This window comes from Oxyura jamaicensis, chromosome 1 (genome assembly GCF_011077185.1).
Source record: "Oxyura jamaicensis isolate SHBP4307 breed ruddy duck chromosome 1, BPBGC_Ojam_1.0, whole genome shotgun sequence".
NCBI lineage: Eukaryota > Metazoa > Chordata > Aves > Anseriformes > Anatidae > Oxyura > Oxyura jamaicensis.
In genome coordinates this window covers 80,990,742-81,007,627 of record NC_048893.1, presented here as the reverse complement: position 1 = coordinate 81,007,627, position 16,886 = coordinate 80,990,742, and the positions used below count along the sequence as shown (strand labels likewise).

The following is a 16,886-nucleotide window of genomic DNA, read 5'->3' as shown; positions in this document are numbered from 1 at the left end:
ATCTGTTTCGTTTTTTGCTGTCAGAGGAAGGTTGTCTGGAAGGTAAGGCTGAGCAAAACAGCTCCCGTGAGCCTCTTGCAGAAGTTCAGGAGCCTTAAAACACTTGTGGGCAGGCTCTGCTAATCCCAGGACTCACATCTCTTCTTCTGCAGCCAGGGAGAGGATCCACCCATGCAAGTCCAAAAGTCCCTCCACCTGAAAGGCATATATACATTCAAGTCACTTGCAGTCTTCTCATCTGTAGCTGCTTTTAGACTCTTTCTCAGTAGCATTCCCTCCCACATTGGACCCCCTGTGTAGAGTCTTAGAGTACGCTCACCACGTACTTGGGTGAGTATGTAAAGCAGGGGCAGTCATTCCCAGTGGTGTTGGGATGAGAAGGCAAACCTGGAAGAGAGTGTCTTAGATTGGTTTCCCACCTTCAAGCACCTGGGAAGGTTTCTAGGTCATATTTGTACACCCAACCAAACATTTGTTTTTCACAAACCAGGGCAGGAAATGCTGTTAGTCTTGGTGCCTTTTTTTTTTTTTACACTTTTTTTTTTTTTTTTTTTCCTCCCTAATTCTTGTGCCGGTGTTTTGACTGTAGCACCCTTTTCTGTTAAAGATACTGAGCTTTACCTTGCCTCATGACTAGACAATTTTGTCCATATTGTCCACAAATTGATCTGCTTTTACAGTGGGCACAGAGAACCCTTGGGTTTGCCAGTCTTTCAGAGTGCCTTTTATCTTAAGTTAGTAAGGAACAGACAGAAGAAAACTAAAGTAATTAAAATATATGTATATAAAGAAACCCCTAAAGCTTCTTCAAGTCTGGAACAAGTGAGCCCTCTGACCACCTGTAGCTAGGGAAAAAACAGCATCTCCCTTCTAAACTCAGGGGAAAGTCCCCACACCCACATACCACTACCTCATTTCATTTGAGTCCATGATCCCTCGCCCTTCCTTCTCCCTCTGGGTTACGTGCCTCAGCTCAGCAATCACGCTCCTCTGCCATTTCCCAGCCCAGTGCTTGGTGTCTCCTTGTGGAGCAAGATCAGCTGGCTTTTTTTTTTTTTTTCATGTTAACAGTCTGCAGGTGGTGAGGAGGCTACCACAAGAGTTATTCCCATGTCAGAGCCTTGCTGTGAAAAACATGAACCTCATTTCCAGCCAGATTTTGTTTTTAACTTAGAGCCACTGGTTGTCCTAATGCTCATCTACCAGAGCAGAGAACCTGCCAGTATTTTACATCTTCTCATCATGGGGAGAAAATATGATGACAGATTGCAAATGTAAGAGCATGAAGATGGTTGTATTGGATCAGAACAATGGTCTCTCTAGTCTGGTGCTCTGCTATAATGTACAATCCTGATGTACAATCCTGAAGAAGAGGCAATGAGAGACAAGACATCTATAGGAGCTTCCTGTAAGCCAGAGTTAAGGACATCCTGAGCTGGCAGTCATACCCAGGCCATTATATTCAAAAGCCAGTGAAGAATTGATCCTTCACAAATTACCTAATTTCTTTTTGAACTCGTTTGTACTCTTGGCCTTCACGGCATCCTCTGACAATAATTCTACCATCTATATGAGATGCAAAATGGGTGTCTGTTTGTTTGCACTAAACTTGCCTGAGCTCACCAGTAGTTCGTTTGGATTAGGTAAAATACATCAAACTGCTCAAGCCCTGTACATCTGAAAGCAAGATTTCTAGTCCCCAAGTCAGGTTTTATTTCTGTATCACTCTGCTAATTCCTTTTCCATTTTCCACATCCTTTTTTAATTATGGACACGTTCCAGTAACTTGTGCTGTAAACAGAGGTAACACAATCTGTTCGCTCTTGGAGATCCCATTTTATACATCATGTTGTCAAGTGCCTCCCTCCCTGGAGTCTTTGCTGCCCAGGATTCGGTATCTTGTTCTGGAAGTGTGGTCCCCATACTTTGTTCCCCAACATATAACCTCATGTTTTAATGCCAAGTGTGATTTTACCGGGGGTCCATAATTGCTTCCCATTAGCCTTGCCAAACATGAACCCAGGAGAGACAGTCACACCTGCAGAGCTGTGAAGCCCTCCTAACCACATTTTGGCAGCATGAAACAGCCATGGACATCAGAAAGCATTTGGATGTTGAACAAGTCATGTGGCAGCCTAGCACTGGAAGCACAGAGAGGCTGAATTTCAGGGACGCTTTCATTTCATCAGCAAAGGGTCTGAAGTATTTACACAGGACACAAAAACATTAGCCACTTTGTCTTATACTCTCATGCACACTGTACAGCCAGAGAGGGCCCTTTGGTCATTTGTGGCTTTCTGAGAAAAGCCTGACAGAGAAGCCAGCAGAGTGAATGGTGCTCAAATGCCTCCTGGAGAACAGGAGCTGATATCTGCAAAGAAAAAATTCCTAGAGCCAGGAAAAATGATAAACTACACCAACCCCCCAAAAATGAGCTTAAAAACATATATTCCCCACATGACCTTAATTGCTAAATTGCTAAATCCCGGTGACTAACTCCTGTCAGAACTTCCTCTGTTTTTATGAATTTACTTTGTTGGAGCTACATCTTCAGAACTTAGATCTCTCCCAGACCTCGTTGTGACATGGGAGGTCCCACCCCTTGTTGTGAATTTTGAAGCCCCTTTTGCATAGATATTTAATTACAGCCTTTTTTTTTTATTATTTTTTTTTTGTCCCAGCCTCCTTTGAGGATAACTAAGAGCCAGTTCTACCTCCAACAAAAGCTTTTTTTATGTGCCATAATATTAGCAGAGCAAGCAAGGTATCTTTGCACTGGTGAGGGCTAGCTGTATGCAGGGCTTTATTAACAAGAATATAGCAAGCAGTGATCAATCCCCTCTTCATGGCACATCGAAAGCCACATCTGCAATACAGTGAGATGTTGACACTCTGGATGGTGCAAAATCAGCAAAGGGCCCTAAGGTGGTTGTGGGATGGAGGACATAAATAGGGGTGTTAGTTCAGCCTGGAGAAGAGGAGGACAAGGGGGGGCTAATTGCTGTCTGCTAATACCTAAAGAAGTTCAGAGAGAAGACCCTGCCAGAGTCTTCTCACAGGGGCACAGAGAAAGGACAAGAGACAAGGAGCACAGTTTGCAACAGAAGAACTTCATACTGGATGCAAGGAAAAGCCTCTCTTGTAAGGCTGTTTCAGCAGTGGAAGAGGCTTTCAGAGATGCTGGAGAATCTTTGTGCTTGGAGGTGTTGAGGATTTGCCCCGAGCAACCTGATCTCATTTTGGAGTTACCCTGCTGGGAGCAGAGGGCTGGACTGAAGACCCGTAGAGGTCCCTTCCATATGAATCTTTCTGTGATTCTGTGACTAACAAGTGGGCTTACTTGATTTTGTGTTTTTTTTTCTTAGTGGGGCAGTAGAGGCAATCTTATCAAATGATGCAGGCTGCTACCAGCCATGAGGTGACAAATGGGGAAGAAATTGAAAAACCATCTCAGCTGCCACCACACTCTGAATTTCAGTCTATCACACAACCATGTTAATCCAGTGTAAATGCAGTGTTGTAGCAAGGGGTGATCCCATCTTTACTTTCATCTCTTTCCTGCTACCTCCCTTTTGTTAACGCTGATGACCATCAGAGAATTGATCCAGTTGAAAATTAAACCATAAAAAAAAATCCATTTTTATTTACAATGAACCCTTTCAGTTTAAAAAGGCACCATCTCCTTCCCTCGCATTGCTCAAAGCAAAGTGGTTGGAGATCACCAAAGCAGAGACTTTATTCTCTTTATCAGTATTCTGAAGCACTGCTCTACTCCCCTTCTTTGCTCTGCCACCATCCACACGAACCTTCCCAGGGGTGGCATTCTTCTGCAAATGATTTTTCATAGCATCACATGTTCCTTTAGTTACCCATCTTCTTTTATTTCATTCCTAGCTTTCCTACTAAGGAAAAAATAATAATAATAAGTGGAATTTGCCTGTAGCCTTCAGAGCTCCAGTGTACCATAAACTACAGGTTCGTGTTCTCCTGGCATGATGCTCTGTCAAAACACAGCACATGGACCAAATCTACTTTTTCACAGTTCCTTGGGACACGTGTGACTAAGCCTATAGCCAGACTCCCTCTGTGACCTGTGCAATGCTCATCCCTCGGCATCCAAAACATTTTCAAGGTGCCTCTTCTGTGTCAAAGACACATGCTACTGCCTAGAGTAAGACAGAGAGAGGATTTGAGCCCCGTGAGCAGAAGGCACATCCTTCTGTAGCAGTGTTTCTTTGAGGAGCACAGTCGCTGCATTGTCAGTTGAAAGCAACAGCAACTTTGGGGATCTGTGCCTGGCATATCTGGATCAGCCTCTCTCTTTGGGCACCCACAGAACCATCGCTGTTATTCCACCACCCAGCTCCACTGTCAGCATTACCCTCTGGGTTGCAAACCCACATCCTGTGGCATCATAGATATCCTTTAACTAGACATTGGCCAAAGTGCCAATACCCATCACCATCTCTATGGGTAGCTGTGAATGTCCAAAGAGGATCCAGCAGCATCCCATCTCTCTTCCAGGAGGGACCTGGAGCACTTTTTAAAGACCACAGATTTACACGCTTCTCCACAGTTAATGCTGACCAGATACGAGGTGTTAGCTGCTAGCTGTTGCTGTTAGCTCTGGGCAAACAGCAGTCAGGACATGTTGAATGAGCTCCTTTTTGGTGAACACTCAGACCAGCTGATCTCAAGTCGTGCAGCTGATCTCACAGTCTTCAAGTCACAGCACGGCTTCTTACGGCAATTAAAGTCTGCAGATAAACTATAGTCCACCTTAAAAAGTCAGCACAAAGCAGAAAATTGCGACCAGCCTCAGACTTGGTGCTACAAGGACCAAAACATGAAAGTGGAATCACTCAGAGAAAAACATGATATCACAGAAATCTGGAAATGCAACGGAAAATTCCTTCAGCAAGATTAACTCAATGATACTGCAGAACAGTGTTTTCTATTTCTCTTTTTCTTCACATGGGTAGTTTGCAACCATGCAGCATGCCAAGCAAGACAAGAAAAGCAATGTGTAAAGGCTCTGAGTGAGGCGACCACAGGTAAGCCTGGAACCTGGCTGAAGCCATTTAACGCCTAAGACAGATGAAGGAGGATTTAGTGAGCTGGGCTTCTGTGCCCCAGCTTTGGGTTGCCCCAGTCATAGCCAGCCCCTTGTCTCCCACAGCTCTGCCCGAGTCCCACACCCTTCTCTATCAGCCGCTTTGCTAGTCAGGCTGAAGGACACCTGGGGAAGGTGTCCCCGTGCTGATCTTTCTCTCACCACTGTTATTTGCGCGGTGGGGTCCTGTTCTGGGAGATGACGAAAATGCCATTCAAGGGAGTCAGCATTTAAAGTGTGTCGTTAGGCAAAGACGTCACAGGTGTCTGCTAAAGATAGCCTGGTGCTGAGTAAAACAGTCCCTCCAAAACCTTCATTTCACAACATGCTCGCTCAGCATAACAATCCCTCGGCCCCAAACAACCCCTAGTGCCAGAGAGATCCTTACAATGCCTTGGGGTCCCCACCAGCCCCTTGTGACCGCCTCTCTTGGGAAGCGGCAGCAGCAAGAGCATGTTGTCTTTCTCCTTTGCTGGTTTCTACGAGAAAGAAGCATTTCCTAGAGCATGGGCATGGCTTCACCTAAGGGTGGCTTTGGGTATTGGTGGGAATTGTACGAGGAAACTGCTTCTAGGGGTGAAAAACGAGGTGGGACAGAGAGGTAAGCAGGGAGCTGTGTGTCCCCAGGGCAGCGGCAGGGGAAGGGGACCAAATGGCGGCGTGCTGCGGAGCCGTACGTGTCGCCCCGCCATGCTTCCATCTCCCTGCTCTCTTTCGTCTTCACCCACACACTCACACCATCCTCACACTGCTGATTCAGAGGAAAGAGAGGTTGATGCTTTCTGCTTGGACTGGGCACCACAAACTGTTTTTTCTTGAGCAGGAGGAAAAAACACCCCTCCTGCCAACCGCCACGGTTTCTCCCCCATCTTCTCTCCTCCCTTCCTCTCTTGCATGACCCCATGGGCTGTGTAACACAGAGGGCACAAAGGGGTGCTGAGAAGTTTCCCCCACCCCAGGGAGCACCGTGGATCGCAGGGTTGTGCCAGGTTCCCATACACTGATCCCATTCCTCAGAAGACCAAAGAGCTGCGTGTGATAACAAAGAGCCGTCACCACAACAGGGAGCTGCTGAAGTGAGGCACATGGTTTGGTCTCTTTTATCCTCCACCCAGCTGAGGGAAGCTAGAGAGCGAGCAAGGATCCTTCAACAGCAAAGCGGCCACACTGAGTCACCTCCCTTCCCTCACCCCCAAGGAAAAGCCCCAGCCCTCGGGGACGAGCAGCTGAGGGGCTTGGGTGTCTGACACCCATCACAAAAGGTTGATTAAGCCTGAAAGAGTCAGAGCCAGTGGGTTGCTGGAAAGTGTGAGCCACAACAATGGGGGTTCTCAGGCAAAAGGAGCCCCGAAATGAGGCATAGGAGTGGAAACATACTAGCCTGTGCAAAGCCCAGCACGTGAGGTAGGTGGGAGCTAGAACAAGCCCCCTCACTGCACGAGTTCAGGTGGGTTTTCCCCAAATCTACTGGAGGAGAAGGGTCTCCACCTCACACCCCTCTCAGTGTCACAGCGTGCAGCCCCTCCTCAGTGCTGTTGACTTCTCCTGCCTGCTCCCACCACGGTCACTTACATGAGGATGACACTACCCCTTCTCCTCAGACCACCTCAGCTTCACCCCAGCCTTCCCCTAGGCTCTGGGCTGATCAGTGACATGTAAATCACCATAGACCCTTTCCTCATGCTGCCTGCAAACTGACCAACGAGGAAAAGCCAAGACATCAGCACATCTGTGGGATGAAATAGAGCAGGGAAGGGAGGAAACCAGCAGAAAAAAAAAAAAAAAAAAAAAAAAAAAAAGACCAACATGTTCTGAAAAGCCCTGAAACAATTAGAGAGAAGCTGTGAGAGGCGGAAAGATCAAACCAAAAAAGGTAAGAGATGAAAGAAAAACATGAAGGGCACTTGCTGGGAAGTGCCTTCTATACTTTTTCCACTGTCTATGTAGAAGCAAAACTTGTAAGAAAAACAACAGCGACCAAAAGAATTTCCACTAAAAGATGCTTAGAGCAGTGTCTCTGGTCCCTCCCTCCTCTTTCTCACTGGCTTTATCTCTGCCTTCACGTGCCTCAGACTGACACTGGTTTCTTGGTCGTGACGCATCTTCTTAGTGATATGAGGAAATTAGCTGCCCACTTGCAATATAAGGGCATCTAGGGAAATACCTTGATCAGAAAGAGACGGAGATCACAAGAGCGAGCAAGACCAGCCGCCCCCCACTCGGTTCATTCACCCACGCCAGCACCTCGCCATTTGTCCATGCCTCATTTTTTGCTGATCCCTTGAAGATTCGGACCCCATCGAGCACGGATCCGAGTGGGAAGACATTGCCTCTCGCCTCTCCTGGAGGCCATCATGAGGCTGGTGTCCCTGGTGCTGCTCCCCACCTTCACTCTGCTGGTTTTCAGTGGTAAGAGGGGCTGAAGGTAAAAGGGGGGGCAGAGTAGCTGGGTAAGCTCAGTCTGGATGTTTGACCCTGACACATCTGCATTATTTATCTTTTATATCAATATTAATATTTATTTCTATCCCCACTGTAGATTATTAGGTCTCACCCCCTACTTTGTGCCTCCCACCTTTTGCTCAGACCTCCGTCTCGTTACAGCTTGCAGCATCCTCCCAGGAGCAGCGGACAGGGAGCAGAAGGTGTGGGCCAGAGAGGGCAGGTCAGCTGTGCTGCCTTGCTACCTGAACCCCGGGAAGCAGGGGAAGGTCTGGAAACAGCTGTCTGACAGGACATCAGTGCTGTGGAAGCGCCACAGGGGAAGGTACACCCAGGCAAAAACTCATCGTGGGGACTGGGGAGGGTGGGAGACCCTCTGAGCCCCCTTGCTCTGCCTCCACATCCCCTCACCTCACCTTTGCTCCCGGGACACAGCCACTCACTCGTCCCTCTTGCAGCGCCCACCAGAAGCCACACGTGGTGCTGGAGGTGGAGTACACTGGCCTCAAGAAGACGGCTCTGCCCATGAGGCCCCGGGTGTCGGTCCAGGACTCTGCCTTACGCAGCGGCAACTTCTCCCTGCGAATCGACCCCGTCAGGAGCGAAGACGCTGGCCTGTATGAGGCGCAGGTGACCTACAACACGGAGGTCCAGAGCTGCCATGTGGAGCTGGGGATCGTTACAGGTAGGAGAAGATGGAAACCACGGAGAACCTTGGTTTCAGTACCAGGGGGGCTATAAGGGAGGGGTAGCACCACAGGCAGCAACCCCCCCAGAAGCACACAGCGTCCTGTTGTCTGCTCTTGGCTCTGGAGAGAGGGACAAAGCTAAAACAGGAGGGGCACAAAGGAAGGCTTGGTGGCCTCTTCTGATCACTTTCCACTTCCTCCTTTCTCTTTGTTGAAGTAACCCTCAGTCCACCCAGCCCTGTGGTAGAAAGTGAGCCTCTCCTGATGAGCTGCAACTCTAGCCACGGGGCCAGCCTGGTGGAGACACGCTGGTTCCACAACGGGCGCCCGGTCCCCACCTCCAAGAATGTATACTCCTTGCATGGGGCACTCTCCATCCCCCGGCCCTCCATGAGTGACTCAGGCTCCTGGCACTGCCAACTCAGATACTCTGACAATGTGATCGTTTCTGCCACGCATGACCTGAAAATTTTAGGTAAGCTCAGCCTTTGCGTTGCAACTCCAGCATCCCAAAGTTGCTTCCTTTGGTGTGGCCACTGGTCAACACCATCAGCTTCAGCTTCCCAGCTCTCATCCTGTCCTCACTTCACAGGTGGAGCTCTTTCCGGCCACCACTGGAAAGAGCATTTCGGCATTGTGCTCTCTCTCACTCAGGTTTTGATGGCCCAGCCAACCCTGTGGTTTATGCTGCAGCTGGCTCTGCAGCCGATCTACCATGCACCCTGAGATATCTGCCCAGTGCTTTGGGGATCAGTGTGGTGGCAGCTCACTGGAGCCACCTTGCAGGAGGACACTTACAAGACTGGGTCGTCTCCCAGAACCAGAGCAGCAGAAGCTTCCCCCTTCATCTCCCTGCAGTGGGGCCAGGCGATGCAGGGCGGTACAGCTGTGTAGTCTCTGTTGGCAGCAAGACAATTAGGAGGGATGTGACCTTGGCAGTGGTTACAGGTGAGGAGAGACAGAGATGTGCATCATCTCTCTGGGGTCCTTCTCTGATAAATCTTCCTGTGCATCAATGCACTGAGTGTGGGTTGTTCCTGCTCGTGGGTTCCAACCCCAGGGTGGTTATAAGGGCACTGCATTGCACTGGACTCTGCTGAAAGCAGATTTTTTTTCTTGGGTAACTCCATTATTATTCTTGAAGACTGAGGAAGAAAAAGAAAATAAATTAGAGGAGGTAATGAAGGAGGGATGTAATAGGAGGAATGAGGAAGAGATGTGGACCAGCCTGCTGTCGTTCCTGATGGTAGCTTTTTCCTTTTCTGCAGTCACCCCAGGTATCCCAGGACCAATTTCTGAGGGGTCTCACTTGCTGCTCATCTGCAGCGTCACACACCTCCAGGGGCACGAACGTTTCCAGTGGAAGCAGCTCAGCTCAGCCCCTACTAACAAGAAGCTGGCTGTGGGCACCTCCCGCAACCTGAAGGACCACAGATCCCAAAATGGCCCTACCTTGGACATAGCCCAGGTGTCACAAAAAGATGTGGGCATCTGGGAATGCAGTGTATATGGCCCAGAAGGCAGACTGGGAGCAGTGGAATATGGTCTGCATATCACAGGTACCATCTCCTGCACATCGGTAACCAATCCCTTCTTCTCACGCTGTTCAACTGCCTTGTCATTTCTTCTCTCAGTCTCACCCAATCCTTCTCCCCTTTGGCTGCTTATATCCCATCTTAGCGTCATCCTATCTCAGCTCTCAGTTCCTCCTGCTGCTCCTTCCAGTTCCCTGCATCCTTTTCCAGTTTGCCTCTCTTTGTGCAGTCCTAGTCTTGCTCTGGTGAAAAATCAACCTTTCCCTCCTCCCTAACTGTGCTTCCTCCTCATAGGTGCCCAGGTCTCCAGCCCTCCCACCATCTTCAGTGGGCAAGTTACTTTTGGGCTCACGGTCACCCTCTTCTTCCTGCTTATGGTCTGTATTCTGTTTCTGGCCCTACAAAAAAGGGTAAGTGTTCATCATCCCGTTTCTGTTATTTTTTCTGTATACCACCCCTTGGCTGACCTTCCCCTGGGTACTCTAGAGCCAGCAATGGAGTGTCTTAAGGACAAGAGAGCAGGAGGATCAATTGGGAAATGTAGAAGGAATGGGACTCGGGCAGCCTGCTGAGGGTGCATGGATGTGTGGTCATATCCTGAGCATCACCAGATCTGGCTAATCCCAGGGTTTGTCCAGCGCAGGATAGGCACCTCTGAGGAGTGGTAGGAACCCCTAGGGGATGGCTACAGCCCAGCCTTGAAAAGTTCCTTGTTTACTCTTGCAGAGCTGAAGCCACACTATAACAGAGAAGGACTAATTTTGAGGCTTTCATAGGTGTCCTCTCTCTTGTTCTTTATCTGAATGCTTTGATGTAACAGTCTCCTGTCCCATACAAATGCCTGCTGGTCCCCAGACGCTGATTCAACGCAGGTCTGTTGTTGCTGGCTCAGCACTTTGTCTCAGCTGTGTGCTTCCGGCAACTTAGTGCCCTTCATTTGTTCAGCTTGTTACCATTCTCCTCCTCAGAAAACTGCCTTGCCTTTATTGACCAGTCCAGAACTGATACCTTCCCTCCATACAACTGAAAAAAAAATTATGCAAACAAATCATGCCGTTTCTCTGCATTTTTCATACTGTTTCTCTGGAAATCAATTACATGGCAAATTCTCACATCAGAATTTCCCTTTGCTGACGAGGAACACCTCTCGTGACCAGCTGTGATGTAGCTGCCTTTCACCTAGCTTCTTGGAAAGGGCCAACTGTGAAAATCCCCTTCCAGTGCTGAGGGGGGCCCAGGGCCCAGAGCAATCTCCAGAGGGGGAGCTTGCTCCTGCAACGAGGCTGGGTGACTCGAGCCTGCCCTGAGCTAGAGGAGGGACATAACAACAGTGACACAGATTTCCAGCGAATCCCTGTGGCTGGAAGCTGACGCATGCGGCATCAGAACAGAAGCAAGATGGGCTTTGAAAAAACACCATGAGCAGTGCCAGCACGACTCATGACTGGCCCTTTGTCATCCATTCTTAATCAGCACTGATGGTAAAGGGTAGTCTGAGGGAGAAATCGAGTTTCTGCAGATCCCTGGGTGACTCTTTAGACTGTGCAAGGTGGGATGAGATGAACAAAACCCCCCTTTCTGGCTTAAAACCTTGGACGGGAACCTTTTTACAGTGTAAATGTAAATCCTCAGCTAGCAGAAAATAGGATACCTGGTTGTCCAGCTCGGTTAGCTTTAGCAGCTCTAATCCAGCCAGGACATTTACCGCCTCAGAGCATTGGTATATGCCCTCATGGCCTTTCTTTGCCAAGTAAGCAAACCTTCTCTGTTGCAGCACAGGTCCTCCCTCCACTGATAGCCCTCAGGCACTTCTCTGCACATATTCCCTACTCGCCTCATCCTTTGTGAGAATGCAGATAAGGTTGAGAAAAAATATTAGCTCTTCTCTCTTTTTTCTCCCTGTCTTTGCTGGCATCCTTTAACACTCCATTTGCTCTTCTTGCACTGGTTGTACAGTGGTGGCATCTGGATATCCCTCTATCAGCTTTTGCCAACACAGTAGGCATTCCTGTTCTGATCTCCTGAACCTACCAACATGCAGTTGGTACTGTTTCATTTCATTCATTGTCATTCATCTCACTGTTGCATTCTCCTAAAATATCTGGGTTTGGGTTACATTTTCATCTTCCTTATTCAAATGAGGCTCCTTACCTTTGTATCATCTGCAGAATTCATTGGCACTTTCACACTCTCTGTGCCATGAATGAGTGGTGCCACAACCAATTTTTGAAGACCTATACTAACCATTTCTATAAAGCCTGGTAGAAACTTACCAGCAAAATCCCAGTCCCTTCCTCTTAGATGAGATCACACCTACAATGCCATTCTACTAATCGCATTTTCCAGCTGTATTAATTGTCTGTGTGGCACCACATACTTTATCACCACCAGGAACCACGGGATCCACTTGTTTTCCAATGTCTAAAAAGTCTCTTTTAAAAGCAAGATGTGAAGGGGGGCCTGTCTGTAATTGGTTCTTATCTCATTTTGCACAGACCTTCATGCCTCCAGTTATTCTCTCTGAAAAGGTACTGTAAAATCCGGCATAATGTTGAACCTGACAACAGCCTGACCATTGCCTGGATCATTCTTAGATGTCCTGCCTTTGCTATTCCTTACGCCTATGACACCACAGAGAGGATAGCATTGAGCCAGTCTTCCCCAGAAGAAATGGCATGTTTTCAGAGAGCAGGAATGGGGCTCTTCCCTGACTCAAGGTGTGAATGGGAGCCTTGTGGGTGACAGCAGTAGGACTATGTTTTCCATGGCAGGGGAAAGCCCAGACTTGTGCCAATCTGTGTCCCTCCAACACCTAATATTGTCCCTTTCTTCTCTTCCAGGCACGCCTTCCAGCTTCCTACCCAGCACTGGAAGGGATAATTGCAGTTGCTGTGCCAGATAAGAAGGATGTGGAGGAGAGCCAGAAAGAGACAATCCAGCAAACTGAGTGCTGATGGGAGTGGGGACACCAGGCCTGGTCTGCATGGGAAGATGAAAATCTGTGTGCCACGCAGCAGAGAGATGGGCACCATGCAGACCTCTGAGGAGAGTCTAGGGATTGCATGAACATTGCGTGAGGACACGGAAGCTCTGCACCTTCAGAGGGGCTGGAAGCTGCATACCAGGGCAAGATGAGAGTCACCGCTGCAGTAACGGGGCAGGCAGCGCAGATGCTTTGGAGCTGTCGGAAGTATTTGAGCAAGTAGCTATCATCTGCTTCAGTTTCACTTCTCTCCCAGCCTTTGCTCCTCCTTCATGCTCTCTCCTACAGCATTCTGTAGGGACACTCACAGACAGGAGGTGGCTGGAGCCCAGATCCCTGGCAGCCAGCTGGTGTTTTCTCCCCATGCTCGCTATCTTCTCTCTCTCCCCTGACTGCCCTGCTCCAGCATTCATTCAGCAGTAGAGGGGACCCCACAGAGGACTGTACACAGTGAACATTTTGAGCATTTTATTTTATTAGAAACTCATTTGAGAACATAAAATAAATGTCGGTCAAAAAACTCTGCCCCCTGTGTGTGCTTGTGGAGGATGCCTACTGACGGTGTGGGGCGAACCTCCGTCTGTGTGAAGCAGTTTCTAAGGACTTTGCTGCCTTCTCTTTCTCTTTCAGTTTGGCTTAACTGAAGTTGACTGTTAATTTCTGACATTTTAATGGCAGGGAAGGGGAAATTAAATGCCACCAGAGAAGAAAGAATTGAAGACTCAGCCTCTCCTTTTTGCTGTGCTTCAGTGTTTTGTTTTGTTCTGGTTTTCCCGTCTGACTCTCCCTGTTCATTCATTCATTTATTCCTTCTCTCAGTACTCACATTTTCCTCATTGATGTTAGGGTTCTCTGTCATACTCCTCAGGCTCAGGATGTACTTTCTAAAGTAAGAGTGAATCCACCAGATCCCATCTCCCATGGCCCTCAATACGTTTAGGTTTCATCTAATTAGAGGATTTTCCTCACCTCCACTCTGAACGGTCACGGAGGACTGGAATATTGCTCTTGAACAGCCATTGGATGCTAACCCAGAGGAAAGGCTCACCAGTAAGAAGTTACACAAATACTTTCTTCCATATGGGTCATCAGTATGTGGTTGCTCAAGCAAGGAGGCATTGGTACACAGATTAAGCTCTCTGTTTAGGAAAAAAATAATTTTATTGACTTGAGTAGAGGACTTCACTACCAGACCATCTTTTTGTTATTTAAGCAGGCAACTGAAGAGGCCTTCTTGCTGTGTGTCTCACCTTCCACGGGAAGGTAAAAGTAAGCCAAAACCTGGTTTATATTTTCCCTCCAGCTACATGACTTTGGGAACAGTGGTGCTGAATTTCATTTGCCTTCATGTTACTGATGAGAACAGCTTTCTTAAGTGTCTCCAAAGCTTTTGTCATTCTCTTGCCTTCTGATGAATTTAAATAGCTTCACGTCATCTATACATTTAGCCTTTTTCCGCTTACTTCCTTGAACTCTAGTAAATCATGCCTCAGGTCAGGTACTGTTGGTCCCCTTGCTCCCTTTGACAGCTGAGTTTGGTCCTACTCCTTGCTTCCCACCACTGAGCTGGCTCCAGGAGCACAGCAGGGCTTTCTTACCTGCCCCTGTGCGAGGTCAGTCCGTTGCCCTGGTTAGCCCTGGGGCTCTGCAGGTGAGAACTCTTCCAAGATGCAAAACTCAAGCTAAGCACTGGATTATCTACAATTACTCAGTGATTCTTGCCTCATGAATCTTCACCGAGAACTGATGCCTGGAGCCAGTGTGACCAGATACACAATTATGTACAGTTATGTGTAATTATACACAGTCATATTATACACAGTCATATGTGGTTTCGCTCTAGGACCTGAGCATGCAGTAGTCATAATAATCATTATAATCACTATAATGATTATAATACCCATCTTGCAAAGGCTTTATAGTAGAGAGGAGGACTATGGTGGCTGAGATGTGTAGTCTGTGTGGGTTAGGGCGACACCATCTGCAAAGGCTACAAGGCCCCAGACAAGGTTGTATTTATGCCAAATACAAATTCCACCAGCTCTGGGGTGCCAACAATGATATCTGAAGCTTCACAGATGTTGCAACCTTAAGCATTACTGACAAAATACAGGTACCAACAGATATGACAAGTGTGGCCATGGAGCTGTTTTGTTTGACAGACCAAGGAAAAACACCCGAAAGCCAGCTGACACCAAGGCAGAAATAACTGTCTGTGGCCACTGGAAACTCTACCTCCCAAATGCTACAGTAAAAAGAACGGATCGGTACGACACTAGGAAGTAGGAAAATATGTCTGAACACCGGGGGAATCAAGATGGCACAAGGCAAATTGTTTACAAATGAAATAGAAGGATTAAGTCTATACAGGACAGCCAACACATCTGGGAATCTGCCCCAAGTGGAGTCAAAATGCATGAGCAGCAAATAAAGAAAATGTCATATGGAAGGAAACATGATGGTTTTCCACAAGGATATAGCTTCAGGAGTAAAAGTCAGAAAAGTATTTTCAATGTACCAGAGGTAGAAATCTTCAGAAAATCACAGGAAATCCAGTGGATTTCCTTATGGCAGAGGGGAACAACTAAAAATCACAGTCACAGAATCTGAAATTGGAAGGGGCCTCTGGAGATCATCAAGTCCAAGTCCCCTGCTAAAAGCAGGTTCTCTACAGTAAGTTGAACAGGAATGCATCCAGGCAGGTCTTGAATATCTCCAGAGAAGGAGATTCCACAATCTCTCTGGGCAGCCTGTTCCAGTGCTCTGATTTGCATCTGACTCCTCCAAAAAGAATGGGTCATTAATCCCAAAATAACCTTTCCTGAACTTTTCTGAAAAGAAAGACGAGCACTATTAGAAACAACAACAACAATAACAAAACAAACATACAAACCAAAACAAAACAAAACAACCAACCAACCAAAAAAAAAAAAATCTAGATCCAAATGTTCTACATCCATGATTTTTGAGATATTTCAAGTAACAGGCTAAAAAAATTGCTAGAAAATAGTAAAATCTGACAAAGAAATAACTAGAAATGACAAGTAGAGCAACAATAACTGGAAAAAAGTCCACCTTGAGAGAGGTGAGCCCTGTGCAAACCTCATGAAGTTCAACAAGGCCAAGTGCAAGGTCCTGCAACTGGGCCGAGGCAATCCCAAGCACAAATACAGGCTGGGTGAAGAATGGATTAAAGCAGCCCTGAGGAGAAGGACCTGGGGGTGTTGGTTGACGAGAAGCTCAGCATGAGCTGGCAATGTGCTCTTGCAGCCCAGAAAGCCAACCATGTCCTGGGCTGCATGGAAATAAGCGTGGCCAGCAGGGTGAGGGAGGTGATTCTCTCCCTCTGTTCTGCTCTCGTGAGACCCACCTGGAGTACCATGTTCCGTACAAGGGCTCCCAGCACAAGAAGGACATGGATATATTTGAACGAGTCCAGAGAAGGGCCACGATGATCAGAGGGCTGGAACACCTCTCCTAGTAAGACAGGCTGAGGGTGATGGGGTGGTTCAGCCTGGAGAAGGGAAGGCTCTGGGGAGACCTTAAATTGGCCTTCCAGTAACTAGGAGCCTACAGGACAGCTGGGAAGGGAATCTTTGTCAGGGAGTGTGGTGATAGGACAAGGAGTAATTGTTTTAAACTACAAGAGGTGAGATTTAGATGAGATATTAGGAAGAAATTCTTTACTATGGGGGTGGTGAGGACAGGCTGCCCAGAGAAGCTGTGGATGCCCCATCCCTGGAGGTGTTCCAGACCAGGATGGATGGGGCTTGGAGCAACCTGGTCTGGTGGGAGGTGTCCCTGCCCATGGCAGGGGTGTTGGAACTAGATGATCTTTAGGGTCCCTTCCAACCCAAACCATTCTATGATTCTATGAACAAATCCATTTTCATCTTGCACAGACTTAAAAAAAAAAAAAAACACCTTAGAACCAGATCTCAAATGTTCCATGACACTAAAGTACACTGAGTTTTATATCTGCTTGGCAAATGGGTAGAAGCAATATCAACAATTCTGTAAAAGAAAACCATGCATTGCTGCTCTGCTTGAATTTCATCAGCACTTCAGTGCAGCAGTAAATAAAGCCAAGACATCTGGGGTCATTCATTCTCCCTTCCAAGGTT

The 16,886-nt window shown here is 47.6% G+C and overlaps 1 protein-coding gene across 1 annotated transcript; it reads left to right on the top strand.

The window, feature by feature from the left end:
• The first annotated feature begins 7,264 nt into the window (after positions 1 to 7,264).
• LAG3 (lymphocyte activating 3) lies at positions 7,265 to 13,267 on the top strand. The gene is made up of 8 exons (XM_035343167.1): positions 7,265 to 7,522; positions 7,718 to 7,880; positions 8,014 to 8,240; positions 8,462 to 8,719; positions 8,899 to 9,192; positions 9,513 to 9,803; positions 10,074 to 10,189; positions 12,620 to 13,267. Exons 1-8 carry the CDS (start codon positions 7,468 to 7,470, stop codon positions 12,731 to 12,733), a joined length of 1,518 nt encoding a protein of 505 aa, XP_035199058.1. The 5' UTR covers positions 7,265 to 7,467; the 3' UTR covers positions 12,734 to 13,267.
• The last annotated feature ends 3,619 nt before the right edge of the window (positions 13,268 to 16,886 follow it).

Excerpts from the sequence above, each read along its gene's own strand:
- LAG3 (XM_035343167.1), top strand. The coding sequence starts at position 7,468 with ATGAGGCTGGTGTCCCTGGTGCTGCTCCCCACCTTCACTCTGCTGGTT. Across the intron at positions 7,523-7,717 it reads CACTCTGCTGGTTTTCAGTG|CTTGCAGCATCCTCCCAGGA; the intron begins GTAAGAGGGGCT and ends GTCTCGTTACAG. Across the intron at positions 8,720-8,898 it reads GCATGACCTGAAAATTTTAG|GTTTTGATGGCCCAGCCAAC; the intron begins GTAAGCTCAGCC and ends TCTCTCACTCAG.